This window comes from Pelecanus crispus, chromosome 20 (assembly GCF_030463565.1).
Source record: "Pelecanus crispus isolate bPelCri1 chromosome 20, bPelCri1.pri, whole genome shotgun sequence".
Taxonomy (NCBI): domain Eukaryota; kingdom Metazoa; phylum Chordata; class Aves; order Pelecaniformes; family Pelecanidae; genus Pelecanus; species Pelecanus crispus.
In genome coordinates this window covers 770,252-791,995 of record NC_134662.1, presented here as the reverse complement: position 1 = coordinate 791,995, position 21,744 = coordinate 770,252, and the positions used below count along the sequence as shown (strand labels likewise).

General features: G+C 38.0%; 1 protein-coding gene across 3 annotated transcripts; it reads right to left on the bottom strand.

Moving 5' to 3' along the window:
• Positions 1–1,259: 1,259 nt before the first annotated feature.
• Positions 1,260–20,769, bottom strand: SPPL2B (signal peptide peptidase like 2B). Of its 3 annotated transcripts, none has more exons than XR_012831773.1 (15): positions 20,619–20,769; positions 17,380–17,562; positions 16,631–16,720; positions 15,555–15,694; positions 14,576–14,718; positions 13,592–13,688; positions 13,319–13,435; positions 11,743–11,824; positions 10,609–10,683; positions 10,420–10,482; positions 8,863–8,962; positions 7,960–8,037; positions 4,816–4,976; positions 3,339–3,840; positions 1,260–2,936 (listed from the first exon to the last, which is right to left on the bottom strand). XR_012831773.1 is itself a non-coding variant. In XM_009486345.2 (14 exons), exons 1-14 carry the CDS (start codon positions 20,718–20,720, stop codon positions 3,553–3,555), a joined length of 1,719 nt encoding a protein of 572 aa, XP_009484620.2. In that variant the 5' UTR covers positions 20,721–20,769; the 3' UTR covers positions 1,260–3,552. The 3 variants fall into 3 exon arrangements, 1 of the variants encoding a protein (XP_009484620.2); XR_012831774.1 differs by having other exon boundaries at positions 3,397–3,840; XM_009486345.2 differs by having other exon boundaries at positions 1,260–3,840.
• Between the last annotated feature and the right edge of the window lie 975 nt (positions 20,770–21,744).

Below are 21,744 nucleotides of genomic sequence, written 5' to 3'. Positions count from 1 at the left end.
TCTGGCATTTGTCCAAGTTTAGAGAAAACATTAAATATTTTCACAAGTATAATTCTTACATGATGTGGATGTGTTTTTACTGTCACTGGTATAAGTAGAATATATTTTTGAATAAATTTTTTTCTGTTTCTTATATATTTCTTTTAAAATGCTCTTCATTTGTGACAAGAAAAAAAATCCCCAGAATTAAAAGAGGGTTTGGGATACTTCTTCCTTACTTGTCACCCTTAGTAAAGTCTTTCACGTTGCATTCTACCTTCAGCTGCATTTGTGCAACCCTTCAGGAGGACACAGTCAAAAACAAACACTTGGTCCAACAACACTGATATTTAGTTATTTCAGATCCAGGAAATAATCTGATCCTCACTACTGTGATCCAAAGAGTTTTGGAGTTGGTTTTTTTTGTTTGTTTGCTTTTTTTTTTTAAACATGATTTTAAAATTTTTTTTTAGTGGAGTTGGTTGTTGTTCTGGGTTTTTTTGGGTGGTTTGTTGGGTGTTTTTGTTTTGGGGTTTTTTTTGACTAAAAAAAGTGCTTCCCCTGAACACATACAAGTTTTCAGATATAGAATCCTTATTATTGAATTTTTAGATAGTTAGCTATATACTTAGTATGTGAAAGATGTAAATCAGCAGTGCATCAACATTACTTTTAACACTAACATTAGTTTCATTACTTTTGAGCATTTTAACTCAAGTTTGGTGTGGGATATGTATCTGCAATCATCAGATAAAATCAGAGTCAGCTACACTGAACATCTCTTCACATTTTCCTATACAACATTAAGTTTTACATTAAGCTGGTCAGGTAGGTTTTTGAAAGACAAAAAAGCATAGCTTTGGTTTTTGATGGAAGTGATTGAACTACCCAGGATCAGGGTCCAAACAGTCACAGCCTAACTAGTGCACCAGGTCACCTGATTTGTACATTACTGGAATAGTCAAAATATGTAACTCATTACCAGTTTACATAATTTAACTGGAGATATTGCACTGAGTAGCTATTGTTTTTTTCCCCGCACTGATGTTTGTAGTTTGAACACAAAAAAAAAACCCCACCACCAACACAACCCTACACTTAAACAGAGATGGAAAACCCCCAGAAACATAAGGTGAAGCACATATTCCAAGCAGACCTACCTAGAATGCAATGCGAACAAAGCAACTGTTAAATGCCTACAAGTTAAGTGTTATGAATTCTTTCATTTTAATTGAGTTATAAACAATTTGAGAAATAAACTGTTTCCTAACCCACAACATATGAGAACAAATGTTAAAGTACACTTTCAAGTAGGTGATAAAACTTAATGCTTTATCATCAGAAAGCTACTGGCTTTTAAGTATATAAAAAGCTAGTCCAAATAACATTATGACTGAAAGACAATCAAGGCAAAAAAACATAGAACTTTGAGTCAGTCTCCGAACTTGTTTTCTTGCTATTTGTAAAGTTCATTATTTAAACACAAGACTGTTTTCTTAATTTAATATACATACTTATATGATGGCTTAAATTAAGGCATAATCCAGCTGGCTGAAGTTTTCAGTAAAATATCTCTGTTGCTTTTTATTAGTAATTATTGGTTCAAATTACTGCTGGCAAAAGCAACATAGTCCATTAAAGAGGAGATTGAAAAACTGATCTCTTTAGTACTACTATCTTCCATTAGGGCGATTTGTAAATTAAATGTAGTGCAAGGCTTTGGACTCAGGAAGCCTTTCAAGAAACTCACCATTAAATTAAATTATCAGACAGGGCTTGAGGCTTTAAGCAGAAGCTGGTAAAACTCTGAGGCCATAGTGTGGTTTTACAGAAAGCCTTTCATGTTTTAGAGAAAGAATACTATCCACCCAATGTGGAACAGAGAAGAACGGAAGTTATCATCCAAAAAACAGAGGGCAAACTTTTGGAAAACCAAGCCAAAAAGACAATGGCTGAAATTTAACAGACAGACATTAAAAGAGAGCCCTTCAGAATCCAACTCAACATGCCAACTGCAGACTCTTAATTTAAAAGCACTGTTTCTGATTGTGTGACTGTGATGATACTTTTGTACATGACATTTTGGGCTCTTGAATACTCCGAAGAATATTCGTTCCATGCAATTTGGAATCACATTCTAGGATCCTAGAATACTTCCATTCTATTTCAGTTTTAATATGAAGTCTTTGAGGCTTTCTGGGATTGCAATTTAAGTGTAGAACAAACACCTTTGATAAAGCCAAATGTTCTTAGATGGAATAAATAATATGCAAATCACATCATCCCTCTATGTGTACTAAAGTTAATGCATAAAAGACTCAATCATGTTATACAGGAAAACACACAATTTCAGGGACATAAAGTAAGACCAGTTGCACCCCAAAAAGTTTTAAATTCACAAATTTAGTCCTTCACAATGTCATGTAGGTGCAAAATAATAGGCTAGATCACAGCCTCATTCCAGAACCTGACACGCCATGCTTTGGCTACTCTTGAGACAAAGACAAAACATGACTGAGGCAGTTGATTAGTTACTGAGCAGCAAGTAGCTTTAAATCGCACCTGACTATAGCACCATATGTGCTCCCTTGGGAATGAAAACACCAGAGTATTTTCTTCAGAATTAGAAATCACAATTATATTCCTTAAACAAATACCAAGTAGAAGCTCAAAACCCCAAACATATGAACTTTTATTGCTTTATTTTAACATTTTCCCAATGAAAATACTGCCTGTTAAGCTTAGTGCAGTGCTACTACCTATTTTCTTACCTATTTGGCTTGTATCTTATTCTAAAACATTAAACATCCTTAATATGCTTTTGCTTCCAGACAGTGTTCTGTAACAAACACTTTATTTTCAGAGACAGCCCCTAGAGTTCATACGAGTGCTCAGAAAGCTTCCTGTAGCTCCATTCATCCTGCCTTTTAAACTAGACTAGTAGCCAACCCAGGTACCTGGAAGTAAAAACAAAGACAAAAAAAGTTAAGAGATGCATTTAATGCACCATGGTATTATAAATCCTTTCAGAGGCTGGTAACTTAACCATTCTCTGCATTTCCTGAATGTCAGTTTATACTAAAGCATTCCCTTGCATCAATGGCTTTGACAAGTAGGGAAAAGTAAAGTAAAACATGACAATAGGGAAAGTGCTAAAAAAACTATCACGTTTCTCTCAACTAAGCATTGTAGCAGACTTGTTCAATGCTTTTCCTCCACGTTAACCTACACTATGCTAAAGCAGCAAAATAGCCACACAAGCACAGAGTACTGTGTAAATAAAGACTCTTAATACTACCCCAGTATAATGAAAATGGAACAAAGGCATTCACTAATAAAATGATCATTGAAATTCATACATTAGAACCCTTGTAGAGCACCATATTTCAGAAAGATGTTTGAAATGTATAGCTGTACCAAAGCTGGAGGCAGAACATTCGTTGTTGGATTTGATGATCAGACTCCCAGTGAGGTTCCTCAATGAACGCAAACACTACTGAACCAGTCCTAAATACATACTGGTTTTATATGGATATGTTTGTGAGGGAAAATAAGGGGTTCTTATCACATCATTTATTCCAGCTGCTTTTGCTGTGCATTTAGGCATTTGCTTTCAAGGTTGTCCTGATTCTGACCAGCTGGTTCCTCACTCTGTGCAATACAAATTTCTGACTGGTCCATCTTTGTGTCGGTATCAGCCAGCTCCTCTGCAGCTGAGGTGGGGCCATGCAGCTCCTTCACATGGAGTGTAGGATTGGTCATTTGCTCTGTGTCTTGTTGAGAGGCTGGTACGTTGCTATCTTTGGGAAGCTCAGGGCAGTTGACAGGAGCTATCACCAAGGGAGGCTGAGGTAGGTCTTTCTGTAAATGGAAGATCACAGTCAGAATGATGTAAAGCAGGAATTACTGTGTCCAGTTATCAGGAGTGATGGTCATACAAGATGAAGATTAAAGGTCCATCATCTCCGTTATCATTCTCCAGTAGTGGACACATGCATATATAGTTATCCTGTCTTTGTGTTTTATAGTACACAAGGGGATTTTTCTTCCAGAAATGTGTTTAATTACTTTCTGATTGTTACTTGCTGATTTCAGATGTGTTCTGGTGATTACACAGCAACAGGCAAAGAGCACCTTGGCACTTCGTCATTCTCTGGTTTTGCCCACCTTTACTATCAGTGTACAACAACTGGCAACTTTTCCATCCCATTTCAGATGATCTCAGATATTTTTCCAACAATTAAATTCAGTTCTCTAGAGGAGAGTTGTGAAGGTTATCACAAATAGCTGAATAACAAAATAAAACTCTCTGGGAGGAACCTCTAGCTTGATAGATTTGGCCTTCAAGTAATTATTCAAAATCTGTAATCATGCATCACAATAGAAATTATTCCTTTTGGAATGAAATTAGTTTCCCTTGTACCACAGTGAAACAAAGTGATAATTTACTATATTGAACTAGATTTCTACATTCATAAGTAGTAGTCTATGAAAAAATACGGAGAAAAATAATTTAAGGATATATTTTATATAACTTTATAAATATTTTACTACTACTACTACTACACTTTCAACAGAGATCAAAACAGTAAAATTATGGCAAAATCAAGAAGGATAGACAAGGTCTACTTTACTTTTCACTAGCCAGTTTAAGCGTCCATAAACATTAAAGAAAGAAAACCCTACTGAGGCAAAAAAAGTATGTAAAAAAACAATCAAAACAAAAATCTTTGTTTTTGTTTGATAATACTGCAATATTTTACTCAACTTTAATTCTAGTTAGGTTTTTATAATATTAGTATTTCCTGAAGACACTCATATCAAACTGGTATTCACCGCAAAGCCGCTGCCCGTCCAGAACATTGCAAGCTCCTTTCTCCAAAGAGCCACAGCAAAGCTTGTGAGGAGAGTACAGGGCACCAAGTAGAGGAGAGCGGGCTGGCCCATCTGCATCAATGCCAAGGCAACAAAGGTCACAAGAAGGCCTATGCCATATGCTGGAAGAAAACAAAACCCAGTTATTCAGATATAGCTCTGCTCAAGAACAACTAAATAATTAGCTAGATGAGCATTCTAACAGTAACTATTTTCAAGTAATATGTAAAACAACATCTTCAGAATTTTTTCAGGCCTCTAGACACAAGCATTATATACACAATGTAAACTTGAAATAGTGCTTTACTTAACAGAGATACTACAGTCTTTCTACTGACAATAACATGTTGTGAAAGTAGTGTGACTGGCCTAGTCCATACTGTGCAATTAAATCATTACCTCAAGCAGTTTGAGAAAGGCAAAATAAACAAATGGAATATTGTCCTTCATATTGTATTTATGAATTCAACAGATACAGACAATTATTTTGACCATTATAATGTGTGCTTCTTGTTTGCCTTGGCTTTGGCTGTTTCTTAATATCCTGCAACACCACTGAAAAAAAAAAAATCCAGCTGTATGTTATAGTTTGTTATTACTTACTGCTTAATTTCTGCATGTGTTCTGCAAAAATTATTAATCAGAACAGAAACAGCTAGGATCTCATATTGTAATTATTGTATCAGAAATAGTGTGGTGTATCAGGAAGAGTGTGGCCAGCAGGAGCAGGGAGGTGATTGTCCCCCTGTACTCGGCGCTGGTGAGGCTGCACCTGGAACACTGTGTCCAGTTTTGGGCCCCTCAATACAAGAAAGACATTGAGGTGCTGGAGCGTGTTCAGAGAAGGGCAAGGAAGCTGGTGAAGGGTCTGGAGCACAGGCCTTATGAGGAGCGGCTGAGGGAACTGGGGTTGTTTAGCCTAGAGAAGAGGAGGCTGAGGGGAGACCTTATCGCTCTCTACAACTACCTGAAAGGAGGTTGTAGTGAGGTGGGTGTTGGTCTCTTCTCCCAAGCAGTTAGCAATAGGACGAGAGGAAATGGGCTTAAGCTGCGCCAGGGGAGGTTTAGGTTGTATATTAGGAAAAATTTCTTCACGGAAAGGGTAGTCAAACATTGGAACAGGCTGCACAGAGAGGTGGTGGAGTCCCCATCCCTGGAAGTGTTCAAAAAACAGGTAGATGTGGCACTTGGGGACATGGTTTAGTCTAGTCTACCCTTGATTGGTTTAGTGTGGACTTGGTAGTGTAGGTTAATGGTTGGACTGGATGATCTTGGAGGTCTTTTCCAACGTAAATGATTCTATGATTCTATGGTTCTATTTTCAATTACATTTTCAGAACAAGGAAGCTAAATCCAACTGATTTTTATTCAGGAACCAGATGAAGACAGACATTGAGGTGCTGGAGCGTGTCCAAAGAAGAGCAACAAAACTGGTGAAGGGTCTAGAGAACAAGCGCTATGAGGAGCAGCTGAGGGAACTGATGTTGTTTAGTGTGGAGAAGAGGAGGCTGAGGGGAGACCTTATTGCTCTCTAGAACTACCTGAAAGGAGGGTGTTAATGAGGTGACTGTCAGTCTCTTTTCCCAAGGAACAAGTGATAGGATGAGAGGGAACGGCCTCAAGTTGTACCAGGAGTGCTTTAGATAGGATATTAGGAAAAATTTCTTCAGGGAAAGGGTAGCCAAGCATTGGAACAGGTTGCCCAGGGAAGTGGTTGGGTCACCATCCCTGGAGATATTTAAAAGATGTGGTATTTAGGGGCAAGGTTTAGTGATGAACTTGCTAGTGTTAAGTTTACAGTTGGACTTGATCTTAAAGGCCTTTTCCAACCTAAATGATTCTATGATTAGAATACTCAATAAATTTTTACACTCTTCAGAATTTTTTTTTCAGGGCACATTATGTTATTAGTAAGAGTTCCTTATATCTAGTTGAAATACTACTTCTTGTGACTTAAGTCCATTGCCTCATATCTTATCCCTGCGCACTTAAGAAAAGTCTGTCTCTGTCTTCTCTGCATCCTCACATTAGGTAGCTGTGGACAGCAACAGAATCTCCTCTTTGCCTTCTTCTAAAATCATTTGCTCCAGCCCTCAGCCATCTTGATGGTCTCCATGGGATTTACTCCAATATGTCAATTTCTGTCTTGCACCAGGGATCCCCAAGCTAGATACAGTATTCCAGGCTCAAGTCTTAACTGCCAAATTGAGGGGAATAATCACTTGTCTCATACTGCTGACTCAATCTTGCTAACACAGCCCTGTATCTGGTTAGTTTTCATTGCTGCAATAGTACACTGCTGACTCTTCCTTGATACAACATTTTCCTATCAATTTCTGTAAACATGTTTTGAAAGTACCAGGTAAGGTAACAGTTTAATTTAAGTATATACGAGAGGAAATTATTTAATATTTGGTACATCGAAATAAAAGCATCTCTCTAATCCTCCTATAAGTGTCCAAGAACCTAGCTACTTTTTCAAAAGAACTTCTAAAGCAGTTTTTCCATGAAAATTTTTCATTACATTAACTGCAAGCATCTTAAGTCTTTGCTAGCATAAATACTTTGTAACAAAGCCAACAGAAATCTGTAAGATTCTATTCATCAGTCATCTTTAAGTCTTTGGCATATAACTCTATGGATTCTACAAACCAAAGAAGAAAACTAATTTGGAAGCCATCATAATGTAATTTGCTGCATCACAGGTCACATACTTTTAGAATACACAAAATGTTAAGAACAAAGTCAAAAGAAGATATCCCTGAACCTGAATTCTCACATGCAATAAACTCAAAGATTCACGAATCAAGAAACCAGAATGAGTAGCTAAGCATGTACAAAGGTAGAGTAGATGTAAGGGTTATAGTGAGACAAGCCATGGTAAACAGCTCCCCTTATATACGGCAGACAAAACAGCTCAGGAAAATTACACCAGGTAACTTGGTAATGGAAGGTCTAGCCTCCAAAGTACTTTGCTAAAACATTTCTGTTTAATAATAAAAGGAGAAGAATAAAAAACAAACTATGTAATACGAGATCGACAGTATGCTTTTAAAAGGAGCAACTCCTGTAGGTATTGTGTTCAAGTATCACTGTTATACGTACCTATTGTGCAGGCTACAAAATAGACTCTGGATGACTGCACCTGAATATCAAATCTATGGCAATAGGCTACCAGTAAGCCTAGGAAAGGAAAGGACAATTACAACACATTTTCAACCCATTCGTGCATTAAGATACACAAAACCATCAAATTATCTAAGAACTTTTAAGATTTTTTTTTTCCCCCAACACTTACTTGGGCACCCTGGTGTTTAAGTACTACGACAGCATCATTCAGGAGGCTGCACAGCTTACAACAACACACTTATATGATAACACAAGCCCAGTACAACAAAAGCACTCTAATAATAAAATTAACATCTACAAATACACAGACCGTAGATACAAAATGTCATCCCATCCCTAATAAACAGTTGTAAAAATATGGTCTTCCCAAGAAGAATAAGGGCAAATTCATCCCTTCCAGCTCCCAGTAAAGGCAGTAAGAAATTTATGGTTAATGACTATACCTATTATAGGTCGGGGATACACACACACACACACAACAGACATGGATGGGGATGACAGTTCATATTTCCCAAAATACAAGAAAATAAACAAATGATTTCTCAGAAGAAATCTGAAAGCCAGAAGACATACTTGTTTTCATCTGCAGTGGTGCCAGGCATACTTCTACATAACATCTTAAAGTAAAATTTGAGAGAAGGTATGGTAGAAACACTGCATGTTGTGTGACTAACAAAATTATAAAGTTTTGAGTGGTCACATATGTGTGTACTCAAGTCATGTGCAAATGGACGAATAATTTCCTCTATCACCACACTATTAAATATGTTTTATACTATAAAATTAGTTGCTAAATCAACTCTTGAGATTTCTCTACATTTCTTGACATCACTGCATGTGAAACTGAACCGTAAGATTAACATGCTAAACAAAAAATACCTGGAACTAAAATGTCTCCAAATCCTAGGAGAGAAAAAGGCCTGTCACAGAGAGCCAACGGAGAAGAGTTCAGTCGTGGAACCTTCAGGACCATTGGGAGCTTGGAAAGAGACACACATGCCTTACAAAAAGCTGTTTTCTCTACATACTGACACCATCTACCAGAGCTTGTTCCTGTTGTACTGAAACTGCAGACTTCAAATAAGAGAAAATGTATCCTTTTTTACATTATAGATTCTTATGATTAAAATCTTTTATTAATATTACCGACAAGTAACAAAATGTATTTAAGACAGGAATGATGAAACACTTTCTAAAGACAAACAGCCAAGACAACTCCGCATGACAGACATCTCAAAACACTTCACCAATTTCAAAGTCCTCACACACAATAGGGTATCAACTCTGCTATAACTGCAGGAACGTAAAAAAATTAGGTAAGCTGCCACATGCATAAGAAATAACCATTTCTACTTCATTCTACTGGTTGCAATAAAAGTCTCAAAAGAGTAAAGACTTGAATAATTTTAAAAAGTGATTTTTCAAATCACTTTAAAGACCTTCCCCCCGCCAAAGCATTCCTATTTGTTATGTAAGTTGCAATGCTGAGGCACAGTATGGCAAGGTTCATTGCAAACACGTATTCTCTTTAATACAGTACATTAAAGAAACTTTATTTTCTTTTTTTTTTCTTTTCTTATGTTAGTGCCAGAATAAATTTATCTACTTATACTACTATTACTGTTCTATACAATTAATTCTATGCATAAACCTGAAACTAAAGGGGTACAAAAGACAAGAACATAAGAAGTTAAATAAATTAGTATCGATTGTAGGGATTGATCCACTCGTACTTCATCCTGCAAACAGCTATGTTCTTTATTATATTTTCCCATGAGACAGTATTACGTTCATTGCTGAAAAGAGACCTAACATCCTTAAATTAACAAAAGCAGTTTTCCTACAGATTCATTTCATTTTGTTTTGCACACTGTATCTCACTATCTCCTACACCTCATGTACTTTCCTCCCTGAGTCAACCACATCATGTTGTGCAGCTCTGTGCATGCAGCTGGCTGCTGTCAAACGGTGCAGAACCACTGAATGCTGACTTCTGTTTTCTTTCCATCTGCAATTCGTGTTTCTCTCCTTTGCCTCAGCTTTTCTTAAAGCAGTTATCAAAACAGGGGAGGAGGGGGAAGAGATAGACTGATCACATAAGTTTTATTTCTTTAGGTAAAAATGGATATACTTGATTAGCAATAAGTTATATTTACAAATATGGTCACATGCTTTTGTGAAGCTGAGCTAGCCAGCTTCCTTATACTGAAACCCTTTTAATAAATGAAGACCAAAGCTGTTGCAATGAACCACTAAAAGCCTGCTTTGCCCCCTGTGTTTGGCGTAGATTTCCAGAGAGCTCAGAAGTGCTTATTTCCACATTAAATTATTTTCAGACTGGCATCTCCATTTCACCTTTGTGGTCTTTGAATTTTAGAGAAGATGAAAGTGTAATAGCTGGAAGTTAGTGGCATATTTTCAGACTACATACAGTACCTTTTCATGAGTGGCAGAATCAGACGGGCCTGCAGCCACCTCCACCATTATACTCTCCCCGGTCTAAAGAAAAAAGGGAAAAATTGTAAATCGGCACTTCACTCAGCAGGTCTGGGATCATTTAGGAACACAGAGAAACAGGTCATTGCACTTTGCTCTGTGAGCAGCAGGCACTAGAGAAGTACTTACCTTTGTTAGAAAAGGTGTGATAAATACAAAGAATACATCATACACAAAGAGAACCAGGAGGAGCAAGGTACAACCCTGAAGGAAGAAACAAGATACTTGGCAGTTACATACTATGCATTAGTAAACAGCAAAGAATTAATAATTACCAACCTAAGAATATTCAAGGCAAAAGCTAACATGTCACCCAGGTATTTTTTTTAATTCCTAAATATTTCAGATGGAAGAAATTGGGTCTCTCATGCACCATATAAAAGAAAGTAATTCTTATACACAAAATTACATGTTAGTTCCTACAATTCTTTATCTTGTAAAATCTGGAGATGATGCCATTTCAATTTGTTAGGAAATACAAAGAAGGTCTGCATTTTCTCTGGAGGATGCTAGGCATAGCTTGAAACAGTATGCATATTACTTTGGCCAGTCTGTACAGGGAAACAAATTTATAGGTGAAGATAACCTTAATGATTCCTAGTTTTTACTTGCATTTAAAAATAATCTAGCCACCAAGCCAGGAAACATGAAATTATTACTCTTCCCTTAATTGGTTTAGTGGTGGACTTGGTAGTGTTAGGTTAATGGTTGGACTGGATGATCTTAAAGGTCTTTTCCAACCTAAACGATTCTATGATTCTATAACTTGAAACAGAGTTTGAAGAGCTGCCTAAGGAGCAACTAAATGACTAATACTGCTTTTTATCTTAGGATACTGAATAAGTTCTGGAAGATTTGAAAAAACACCAGAATGATGCATCAGTTGTGTGTCAAATTTGAAAAAAAACAAAAACCAAAAAACAAAAAACACCCAAACAAAAAACCAAAAACCAACAACAAAAAAAACCCCAAAAAACCCCAAAACACCCCCCCACCCTCCCCCCAAACCATCCCCCCAAGTTAGTGTGTGGCATGTGATTTACGAGTAGTAAACACTCTACAGAACTTTAAATTACCAAACACCATGCATAACAATCCCATGCCACTTACTGGTCTACATTATAGTCATTACATCATTCTTTTCCAAGCTACATATGAATGGAAGTGCATTTCCAAGCCAATGTACTCCATTATAAGTGGCTCCTCTGTTCAACTATATATATAGGCAAACATCCTCTTTTTACACCTGTTTAACTTTCATACCTTAAATGTAGGCAGGCGAATTGTTTTCAACATGTAAAGACAGAAAGCGATTCCTAAAGCATCTTGCAGAACCCAGGCCCACCTAAAGAAAGAGGAGAGTTAACATTTTTGCAGGCAACAGTAGGGAAGCCAGACCAAGCCTTGTCCTCACTAAGGACCTGCTTGGGACAAAAAACTTTATTAGAAGACTTGCTTGAGATCAACATTGTTGTCAGCACAGATTTGCAAATGGGAAGTTGTGCTTGATTAACCTGGTAGCCTTCTACAATGAAATGACTGGTTTGGTAGATGGGGGAACAGTGGGGATATTGTCTACTTAGACTTCAGGAAGGCTTTCCACTGAAAATCTCCAATAAGGTCCTTATAGAGAAACTGATGAAGTATAGGATGCATGAGCAGACAGTGAGGTGGATTGAAAACTGGCTGAACAAGGTCAGTGGGTACCAAAATAGAAAGTGCTGGGGTCCTCTGGCCTGTGTATATGTGTACACCTGTGTGTGCTGAGGGAAGCCTACAGTTGGGGCTGTTTCTCCATTGTGTTTTCTAAGTTAGATATAGAAGTACCAAGGCTCTTTGCTTTACTTTCAATTGCTAGCATCAAACAGAAGTAGGATTTGAGACACAAAACACTAAGGTTTCGCTAATATTGCTAAGGTCTAGATGCAGATGAGACATTATGCTGTTGTGATCAATACCTGAGCAAGTGCATCAGGTATTGCTGATGGAGCTTTGTGCAGGGGGACACTCAGGTCCACTCCAGCTTTGAGGCAGAAAATAGATTTCCTAATCTTAAATATCCCAGGTTGGAATAGGTCTACAGTACTTCTGTACTGCTCAGTCTGACACATTTCTCTTAAAGGTGTTTCAGAGTTGATGCTTCCTGGATTTATGAGTTCTGTTAGTGAATGATCCACAGCCTTAACACAGAAAATGGACCCCACAAAGGCAATCAAGCAAGACATCTTTGGCACCATCAGCAGAAACACAAGCCAGCATTTCAGATTCAACACAGAATCCCTGATAGAGGGACCAAGAAGATGAACACAGCATGTATATATGGGGAAACTGGAGCATCTGGGAATGAGGTAAGGGGTTAAAAAAAAAAAAAACCTCTAACAAAAGTGGTACAAAGAACATGCTATAATTAGGTACCACAGCAATACTGGACACAGAATTATTTACTCATACCAGACAGTTGAGAGAAACTAAAGATCTGACAATCTTCACAGCTCTTACTCTGAGCAAATGCACATGCAGACCATCATCTGAAGAAATGTTAGACAACTTGTGCCCAACTTTCCCTACCACTTCTCAAAATCTGTCTTAAGCCAAAGAGATCAGAATATGGACTTGGACTCGGAGAAACTCAAGCTTAACAAGAGACAGTTTTCTGTAACTTAAACCAATGAGAAGAAGATTAAGTACATAAGGAACAACTAAGAATTTCTGCCCAAGTCCCTGGTTTCTTTCCTGTCACTCCTAAATTCTGGATAAGTTTAGGCTTCTATGGATGTCAGTTACTTATACTATAAAGCATATTACAGTTTCTAGCACAAAACCAAAAATATACACTTACTGATCTTCGTTTCTGAAGATTCCCCAGACTACGCTGACAGAGATACAGAATATTGCCAATAGCAACATCCGGACCTGTGGACGCTTGTGAAAATAAGGCAAGTTGTTGTCTGGGATTCTGAAAATGAAACACACCAAAGCTACAGTTGCCTATGTAGTTACCCTCCTCCTTTATAAACGTTTTGAAGTACGAAACCACCCTGTAAATCCCACATCTACCCAATGTTATAAAAAACTAATTTTGCCTATTAAAAATTTAGAAGTTGCCACATACCTACACTTTCCCAAGGGGAATCTTCTTACAAAGGGAGACAGACAACTGTAAAGACCAATTGAGGCAGCCAGGCAGAATATTCCTATGATAACATACACTAAGAAAGAAAAAGCAGTAAGTCCAAGTAGGATAAGGCAAGAGATGCTTTTTTTTTTTTTCTCCATATCCTGGCTGAATGCAGAACAGACAATCAGAAAGCCTGAATGAGAAGTAAGGCTTACATTTCACCAGTGAAAGTTAAAGTCAGAGAATTCAAATGATTGTTGCCTAGATTTATGCTCTTTAAGTGTCTAATTCTAGCTCATTTTACTCAGGTGTACTTTATGCAATAGCTACTTCAACAAATCAAAACCTTTGTGCTAATATTCTTAATGTAAGTCATTAAGTCATAAACCTAAAAGGCAATTTATGGTGAAGTGTTTATCTTCTCATTATGAGTATATGTGAGCGTTATAAGGGAACTCTTAAAATCACTCAGTAGCAAAATGAATTAATGCAGATGGGATGCATCTTTCATAACTTCCTCAGAAATATGAGGATGGGAGTTCCAGTGCATTAGGCTCTCATGTTCTTTTGCCAATCAATTCGATAAGTGATCAGTAGAAACTTATCATCTTTATAAAGATAAAAAAATTGATCCTGGATGCCATAACTTAACTTCAAATTGAACAATAATAGAAAGACAAGTATAGGTTTGAGAACACCTTTGACAAAAATAAAAGGTAGAAGGCATTAAGTCTGTGTCTACTTAGTAGGCTTTAACATTTGAAAGAAGCTCTGTGATCATCTAATGCAACCTCACTAAAAGTAGGTATAGAAATCTACTCAGTGGGTTTTCTTACAGGGTTTTAAATCATACCAGGATGAAGAAACATGGCAGAAGACAGCCGTTTCATAATTATTTTCACAGTAAAAATGTTCTTTAAACGATGGCAGCCTTGTGATACTGAAGATGTATCAATACAAATACAACTTTAACAGTACCTAAGTGGTCATAGAAGAAATAAAGGAGGACCAGCATTGAGCAGCACATCACTACAAATACACAGATCATTATTGGAGTCACATCAACTGTTTCATCATCGTGTTTCTCTGCCCCATCATCACGTTTGTGCTTCATGTACCGCCTGAAAGAGTAACATGGCTATAATCAGTCCATTCCTTCTGCAACAAAATATAAAAGGGCACTGAATCTTCAGCAAGAACAACATGGGGTTGGAAAACATGACATGACACCAATGCTTGCATTGATTTCCACTCAGGTCAGTAGAACTCCACATTTTACATGGATGTACGAACATCAGATATAATACAATGCATAAAACAGTAATCGCTGCGTTTGCTTATGAAGAGTACTATTTTTCATTTACTAACAACTCAACAGAAGCCTCAAAATTACCACAGAATGATTTGCTGACTTCAGAAGAAATCCTAAAGTCAGGCTGTGTATATAAAGTAAATGTTAGAAATAAGTGTGGCACAGATGGCCTCCTCCCCCCAACTCCACTTACTGGCAAAAAGTAACCACAAAATTTCAATAAAAGATTATTAATAAACATAATATATGTTAGCCATCTAATCAGTTTGGTTTGCACTATACTAGTAAAAACAATTTTTTTTTTTTTTCTTACAAAAGATTTTTATGGTGAACTTTTGCAAAAGCCCAAATAGGAAGCCTATTACTAGCCAATGTTCCTTCTGAGCTTTTCAAGTGTTTGGCTTTTTGACAAGGCAAAATACCAGAATACTCTACATGCAAATTATACTCTAATAATTTCATACAGTGACAAGGCTGATACAAGGCTCAGGGCCTTTCAAACATTAGCATTTTCCCATTCTGGTTATATAGACAGCCTCCAAACCTCATTAGCAGATCTACCAGGTGATCTTTAAATAAACACCATGTATTTTTTTTTCTGTGAAAAATACAAGAAAACTGACATACTACATTCCAGTTACTCACTTTTTCACATCTCTGCTTCCTGCCCAGTAGCCTCCAATTGCAACAGTCCCCACAGCCATGACAAATATAATCACCATGTTATAGTCTAGTACAGGCTCATTTGGTGCATACATTGCCCCTTTCACTGAGCTGCCAAAACTCTGTGGAGTACAAGTACAAGTTATGAAGAACTTCCAAAAAGCTACCTTAGCAAAGGTTCGGTTTAGTTTTCACTAAGCAACCTCAGAATCAAGCTTTATTATAAATACTTAGGAGCAATCTATTGGCTCTACTATTAGTGATATTTATTTCCAGCACCAGGATCCATTTTGATTTTATTCTGAAAATGAAAACCGCCTGTCCTGTTTTCGGCTGGGATAGAGTTAATTTTCTTCCTAGCAGCAGGCATAGTGCTGTGTTTTGGATTTAGTAGAAGAATGTTGATAACATGCTGATGTTTTTAGCTGTTGCTGAGTACTGCTTATGCTAGTCAAGGACTTTTTCAGCTTCCCATGCTCTGCCAGGCGCACAAGAAACTGGGAGGGGGCACAGCCAGAATAGTTGATCCAAACTGACCAAAGGGCTATTCCATACCATATGACGTCATGCTCAGTATATAAACTGGGGGGGGGTGGCCAGGGAGCTGCGATCGCTGCTCGGGAACTGTCTGGGTATCGGTCGTTGGGTGGTGAGCAATTGCATTGTGCATCACTTGCTTCGTGTATCATTATTATTATTATCATTATTATACTGTTACTATTAGCATTACTATTTTACTTTATTTCAATTATTAAACTGTTCTTATCTCAACCCAGGAGTGTTTCTCACTCATACGCCTCCGATTCTCTCCCCCATCCCATCGGGGTAGGGGGAGTGAGCAAGCGGCTGTGTGGTGCTTAGTTGCTGGCTGGGGCTAAACCACGACACCGCCCCCCCGCCACGAAATTTGTATTTTTGTTTTCAAAACATAATAATGCAATCTTCATGACTACAACTCTCTACAGATTCAAAGTGCCTAAGACGGACTTCGAATACTGTTGAGCAATGACTCATTTAAATGCGATAATATGAATCAGAACATTTAGTATTTAGTTTACCTTGCCAATATCCAACATATCAGTATAGCTGAGCAGTGCCACAGGAATATCGATTTCTTCATATTGACTCCTATTACCCCCAGGAGGAACCTGAAAGACAGTTATTAATTTCTGCAAATACTTCCACTATTTCAAAAGGGTTAAAGTTGCAAGTTCCATTTCTGTTAATTTGGAAAATATTCTAGAAAGGAACATAATGACAGCAAAAACTCAAAGTCAAAATGTATGCCTGTTTCCAGCAAAATGCAGCAACTAAACTTCAAGCAGTACCTTTTGCACATCAGGGTCATGGTTTTATGACTGATGTGTGCCTCTAGGATTAACTACAGTATTCAAAACTACTAATTTTACAAAACATACATTGGTGATGCTCCAGCTGAATCTAAAGCACTAGATTTACTGTGCTCTAGATCTCATTGAAGGTAGTAGTATGAGTCAAGAAACCAACCTCCTTCTTTGATTCCAGTATTTCATAAGGATAATTCTGAGCCCTTGAGTTGAATGTTACATAGGATCTATGCAGCACTCTTCTTACTTAAATGAGTACCTCCTCTTGTTTCATTAATCCTTTCTTCAGCTGTATTATTTCCACACATAGCTATGCAATGTATATACATGCATAAACACACACACACACATATCATTTATTTTGAAGAGGAGCATCAAATACCAGCAATAAGCACTGAAAACAAGACAATATTTATAATCAGAGGAGTAACAGCAATACAGAAAGACAGAAAGAGACTTACCAGTCTTTCCCTACTAACAATGAGCAGCCCACGAGCTCCATTTATCTGAGCAAGCCTCACTTTCTCATAAAAGGTGCAATTCCCTCGCATCACCATGGGGATTTGATTATTAAATCCCCCATCAGGTACATCAGAAGGAGAACACAAAACAGATGCTGTCTGATCCTGCAGTTGCAAGAGTGACTGAAAAGAAATAAATTAGTTAAATACATAGATATAAAATAAAATTGTAAAAGAAGTCAAGAGCAGAAACCACAGAATTTCTAAAGGGCAATTTACAGCTTTCAACTAATGGAGTGATAAAGTATTCTCAGAGAAACCTGAAAGCTGAAATAGTGCTGCCCTCCCTATTATGTAGGGTCCTTCACCTTATTATACAGAATTCCGCTGGTAATAGAAGTTGGGTTATGATCTGCACTTGCTTTGTTTTCTTCAGCACTGTTGCTGTTCTGATGCACGCATCCAGGATGTAGGAGGAGTACAGCAAAGTGTTATAACTGCTAGGGTGGCACAGAGTGGCAGACTGAGATGATGTAGGGTATGAACAGCTAGAAGCACAAACACAGGCTGGGGTGAAGTAGGAAAGCATATGCAACAAAAATAAACTTCCATCCTGAAACCAACCATACCCAGTTAGCAGAGATTTTGGATCCTAAGCACCTGGATACTGGATTCTAAGCTGCTTCTCTCACTGCTTGCAATTCAGCTATGTTGCGGGCCTGCCCCAATTCCTTAGTTTTGGTCCTCCTCAGACCCAAAGACATCTACTCTTGTATGTTTACACAGGAACAGCCCAAAGACACTTCAAGGTTTTAGAAATAACACAGGCACAAATTGTTCCTTGCAAAACCTAAACAACAATGACCATCTTTGCCCAGTTCTATTTGCATCACCTGAAAAATGCAATTACCTATCAAATAACTGATTCTTGGTGTGAGCCGTGCTAACAGAAGCAGGTCACAGCCCCACTCTTGCTAGGAGTTAAGCTGTTAGGTTTGAGAAGTGTCAGGGTAAAGTTTTAACCTGAAGAGCTGACACATGTAACACTTTGTATTAGAAATCCACAGGTACGTGATACAATACCAAATACCTGTATAACTGACTTTACTGTTTTAGGAGGGAAAGGTAAGGGTCGGAGCTACTAACAGCTTAAGCTTATTCAGAAAACTGCTGTCTCCAACCTGGCTCCTACTTTAGAGACAGTAAAATATCTCTACACACGCTTCCTGGTTTCCCAGGTTTCAGGAAAGCTTATCAGCTCCATCACAGCACAACACAAATGCAGAGTGAGCCCAGGTTGGTGCACTGCATCACCTCAGTTAATTGTACTACTGGAGTACTGGAGGGAAGGAGAAGGAGGGAGAACGTGAAAGAAGGGAAAGGCAGAGGGAGGGCTGAGGCAGGAAACAGGGTTAGGCAAGGGATATAGCATAGGCAACCCAAGTGCGCTGTGGAAGGCAGGTCAGGACCTGTTGAGTGCTTCAGTTTCAATTCAGTGCAAGCTATTCTGGATTACATTAGTTCCTGCAGAGCTACTGAAATGTCTCCAGTGACTTTTTATGAGACTGGTTGAAACAAAATGCCTACAGTACAGTCCCCAGCTCTCACAAATCCTAGAGTCTAGAATGCTAGAGACTGTGGGAAGTCTGCCCTAAGCCTCTCAAACCAGCTTCATGCACTTCTGCATTCCCACTTCTGCCATTGAAGCAAAGGGATACAGTGCGTATATGAGCGGACTTCATGTCACACAGTCAGGTCAAGAGCAAGAGTTTAATAGCTGGGTCTACACAAGGCAAAGGCAGCTGCAGCATCTGAGCTATCTATGTAGCTAGAGAGCAATCTGCAACTGTGATAAACCCATCATGGGTAATTAAGACTTGATTATACATTGATAAGGAACATTAATCATTGTGTGTAGCACTCAACTGGTAGATTAAGGAATACAATGAATAAAATGAACAGAGTATCAGTCAACTACTCCACATCTTCCCCAATCAGTAGCTCATGCAAAGTGCATTTGCTGATTTCATCATTCAGTGACAGTAACTTTTTCTCACAGAAGAGAGTGAGGAATTGACTCAATTGTCAGCTCATTCAGCTTTGGATAATGCAGCAGAAGCTTGACACAGTTTGTGACTAATTATTCTTACACTTGACAGAACTATAAGCCGCTGAGAAAGCACTAAAGGTCACAGTTCAGTATATTAGAATCATAGAATCATTTAGGTTGGAAAAGACCTTTAAGATCATCAAGTCCAACCATTAACTAGCACTAAATGCTACACTCGCTTTTTCATTTGCATATCATTAAAACATTATGTTAAACTTCAAATGAGCTAACATTTAATCAAATCTCTGGAAGATTATCCATACTCTGTTTCCACAGCATTTGCAAGAAAACTGAGAAAACACCATGTCCCATGGATGAAAAAGTCCTTTTGTGGCTCACAACCACTTTTTTGGCATACCAAAGAATCCTATGAAAAGGTATTTTAAATACATATGTACGTATCACTCTTTTAGCATTCTTGGGTGGTAAAATCCTGGAACTGTTTCAGATTAACAAAAGCAAATACATTTGCAAGAGTGTCAAGTACTGTACAAATAGAATTAATTACACATCTCTGAAGTTCTCATTATGTTGTTTCAAGAACAGAATGCTGAAAGCAAGTAAAGCTGTGTACGTTCAACAACATCAGGATGTACTTAGAGTTTAATGAACTATTCTTGACACTACAGTACCAAATCAGTAAGAAATACTGTAAAGGTTAAACAAGTAGAGGGCAGGCTGGAGTTCCAGTACTGCTGCTTTCAATTGCAAGTTTGTTGTAGGTTTGTTTCAGCCTTTTGAATGGCAGGGTGTGCAGATAGACCAAATGAGGCAAGAACAGGAGCAGTCTATCATAGCAAGGCCACATGGTATATTTTTGTATCACACTGACATACAAAACCTTCTTTCCAACCACAGGTAAGTGCCATTTTCATTTAATTGATCATGTTGTGCAAAAGGAAGATTTTTGTTTTGAACCAGTAGTCATTACCTCTGCATGCTGCTTGGAAAAGAATATTGCCATCATAGCACTGCCTAGGATGATCTTAACAGATAAAAATATTTTCTAAGTAGAGCAAACAAAGTAGTTGCTTTAAATTCTACTAATCCAAGTTAGAAATTACAAGTTTCCCTGTAACAAAGGCATTTCTGAATACATTTTTCTGTCATTGCTTGGCTAGATACTTACAGCTTTACCCAGATCATGTGGCAAATGGGCCCACTGAGAGTTGAAGAGGATACAGTAGTCTTTTCCTTTGCTGCTCCCCTTCTCTGAAAGGACATGTACCATCCCATACTCACAGTACACCTGAAAATGTAACAAAGATTTCACTACAAGAGTTTTGTGTCACATGAAAGAGCAGAATGATGGGTGTAACTTACTGATGACTACCCTGCTTTGTATTTTAAAAGAAAACCAAAAGTTTCTACAAAGTTCCAGTATCTGTGCAGGGAGTACAGTGGTATTTGTTTTACTTCCATTGTACTTCAAACAAAGACTCAGATACATTTAGGCAGATTCCCTCCTACACAGCAACTGGCCAAAGAATCAAATGAAACCTCACTGAATGTTACTGGATGTGTTTAAAAAACAAAAAACTCTAAAAAAAACAATAAACCAAAACAAACAAAAAAAACCCCAACCCCAAACAACACAGCCAGAATGGTGCATATATGTGTATAACCAGAGTAATAGAAAGAAGCTGGACTACTGCAGAACAGGTAAGACCCCTAGAATAAGAGGCCTGGTCCCTACCAACTCCTGAAAGTACAGCCTGAAGTAATGATCAGTTCCAAATCCACATGGCTCCAAAACTCAGCCTTGGACACCTTTGCTGTAGATCTGACAAGACCCCACAGCATCATTGGATCTCTTTTTGTCTCGTATCCTAGGTAGCACATGCAGATTCTCAATACTACATACTGCATATACTTTTCACTGCTTCAGTGACCAGCAGTCACTGCTGTCAAAACTCCAAACTCCAACAGTATTTGTGACAAGCAGTGAAGATTATATTTCTAAGAGTTTTAATTACAGGCCTGTACTGGGTCTGGCTGGGATGGAGTTAATTTTCTTCATAGCAGCTGGTATGGTGCTGTGATTTATATCTGTGGCCAAAACAATGTTGATAACAAACTAATGTTTTAGCTATTGCTGAACAGTGTTTGCACAGTGTCAAGGCCTCCTCTGTTTCTCACACTGTTCCCCCCAGTGAATAGACTGGACGGTGCACAAGAGGTTGGGAGGGGACACAACCAGACAGATGACTAAAGAAAGAGATATCCCATGTCATGCCCTGCAAACATTGATCTGG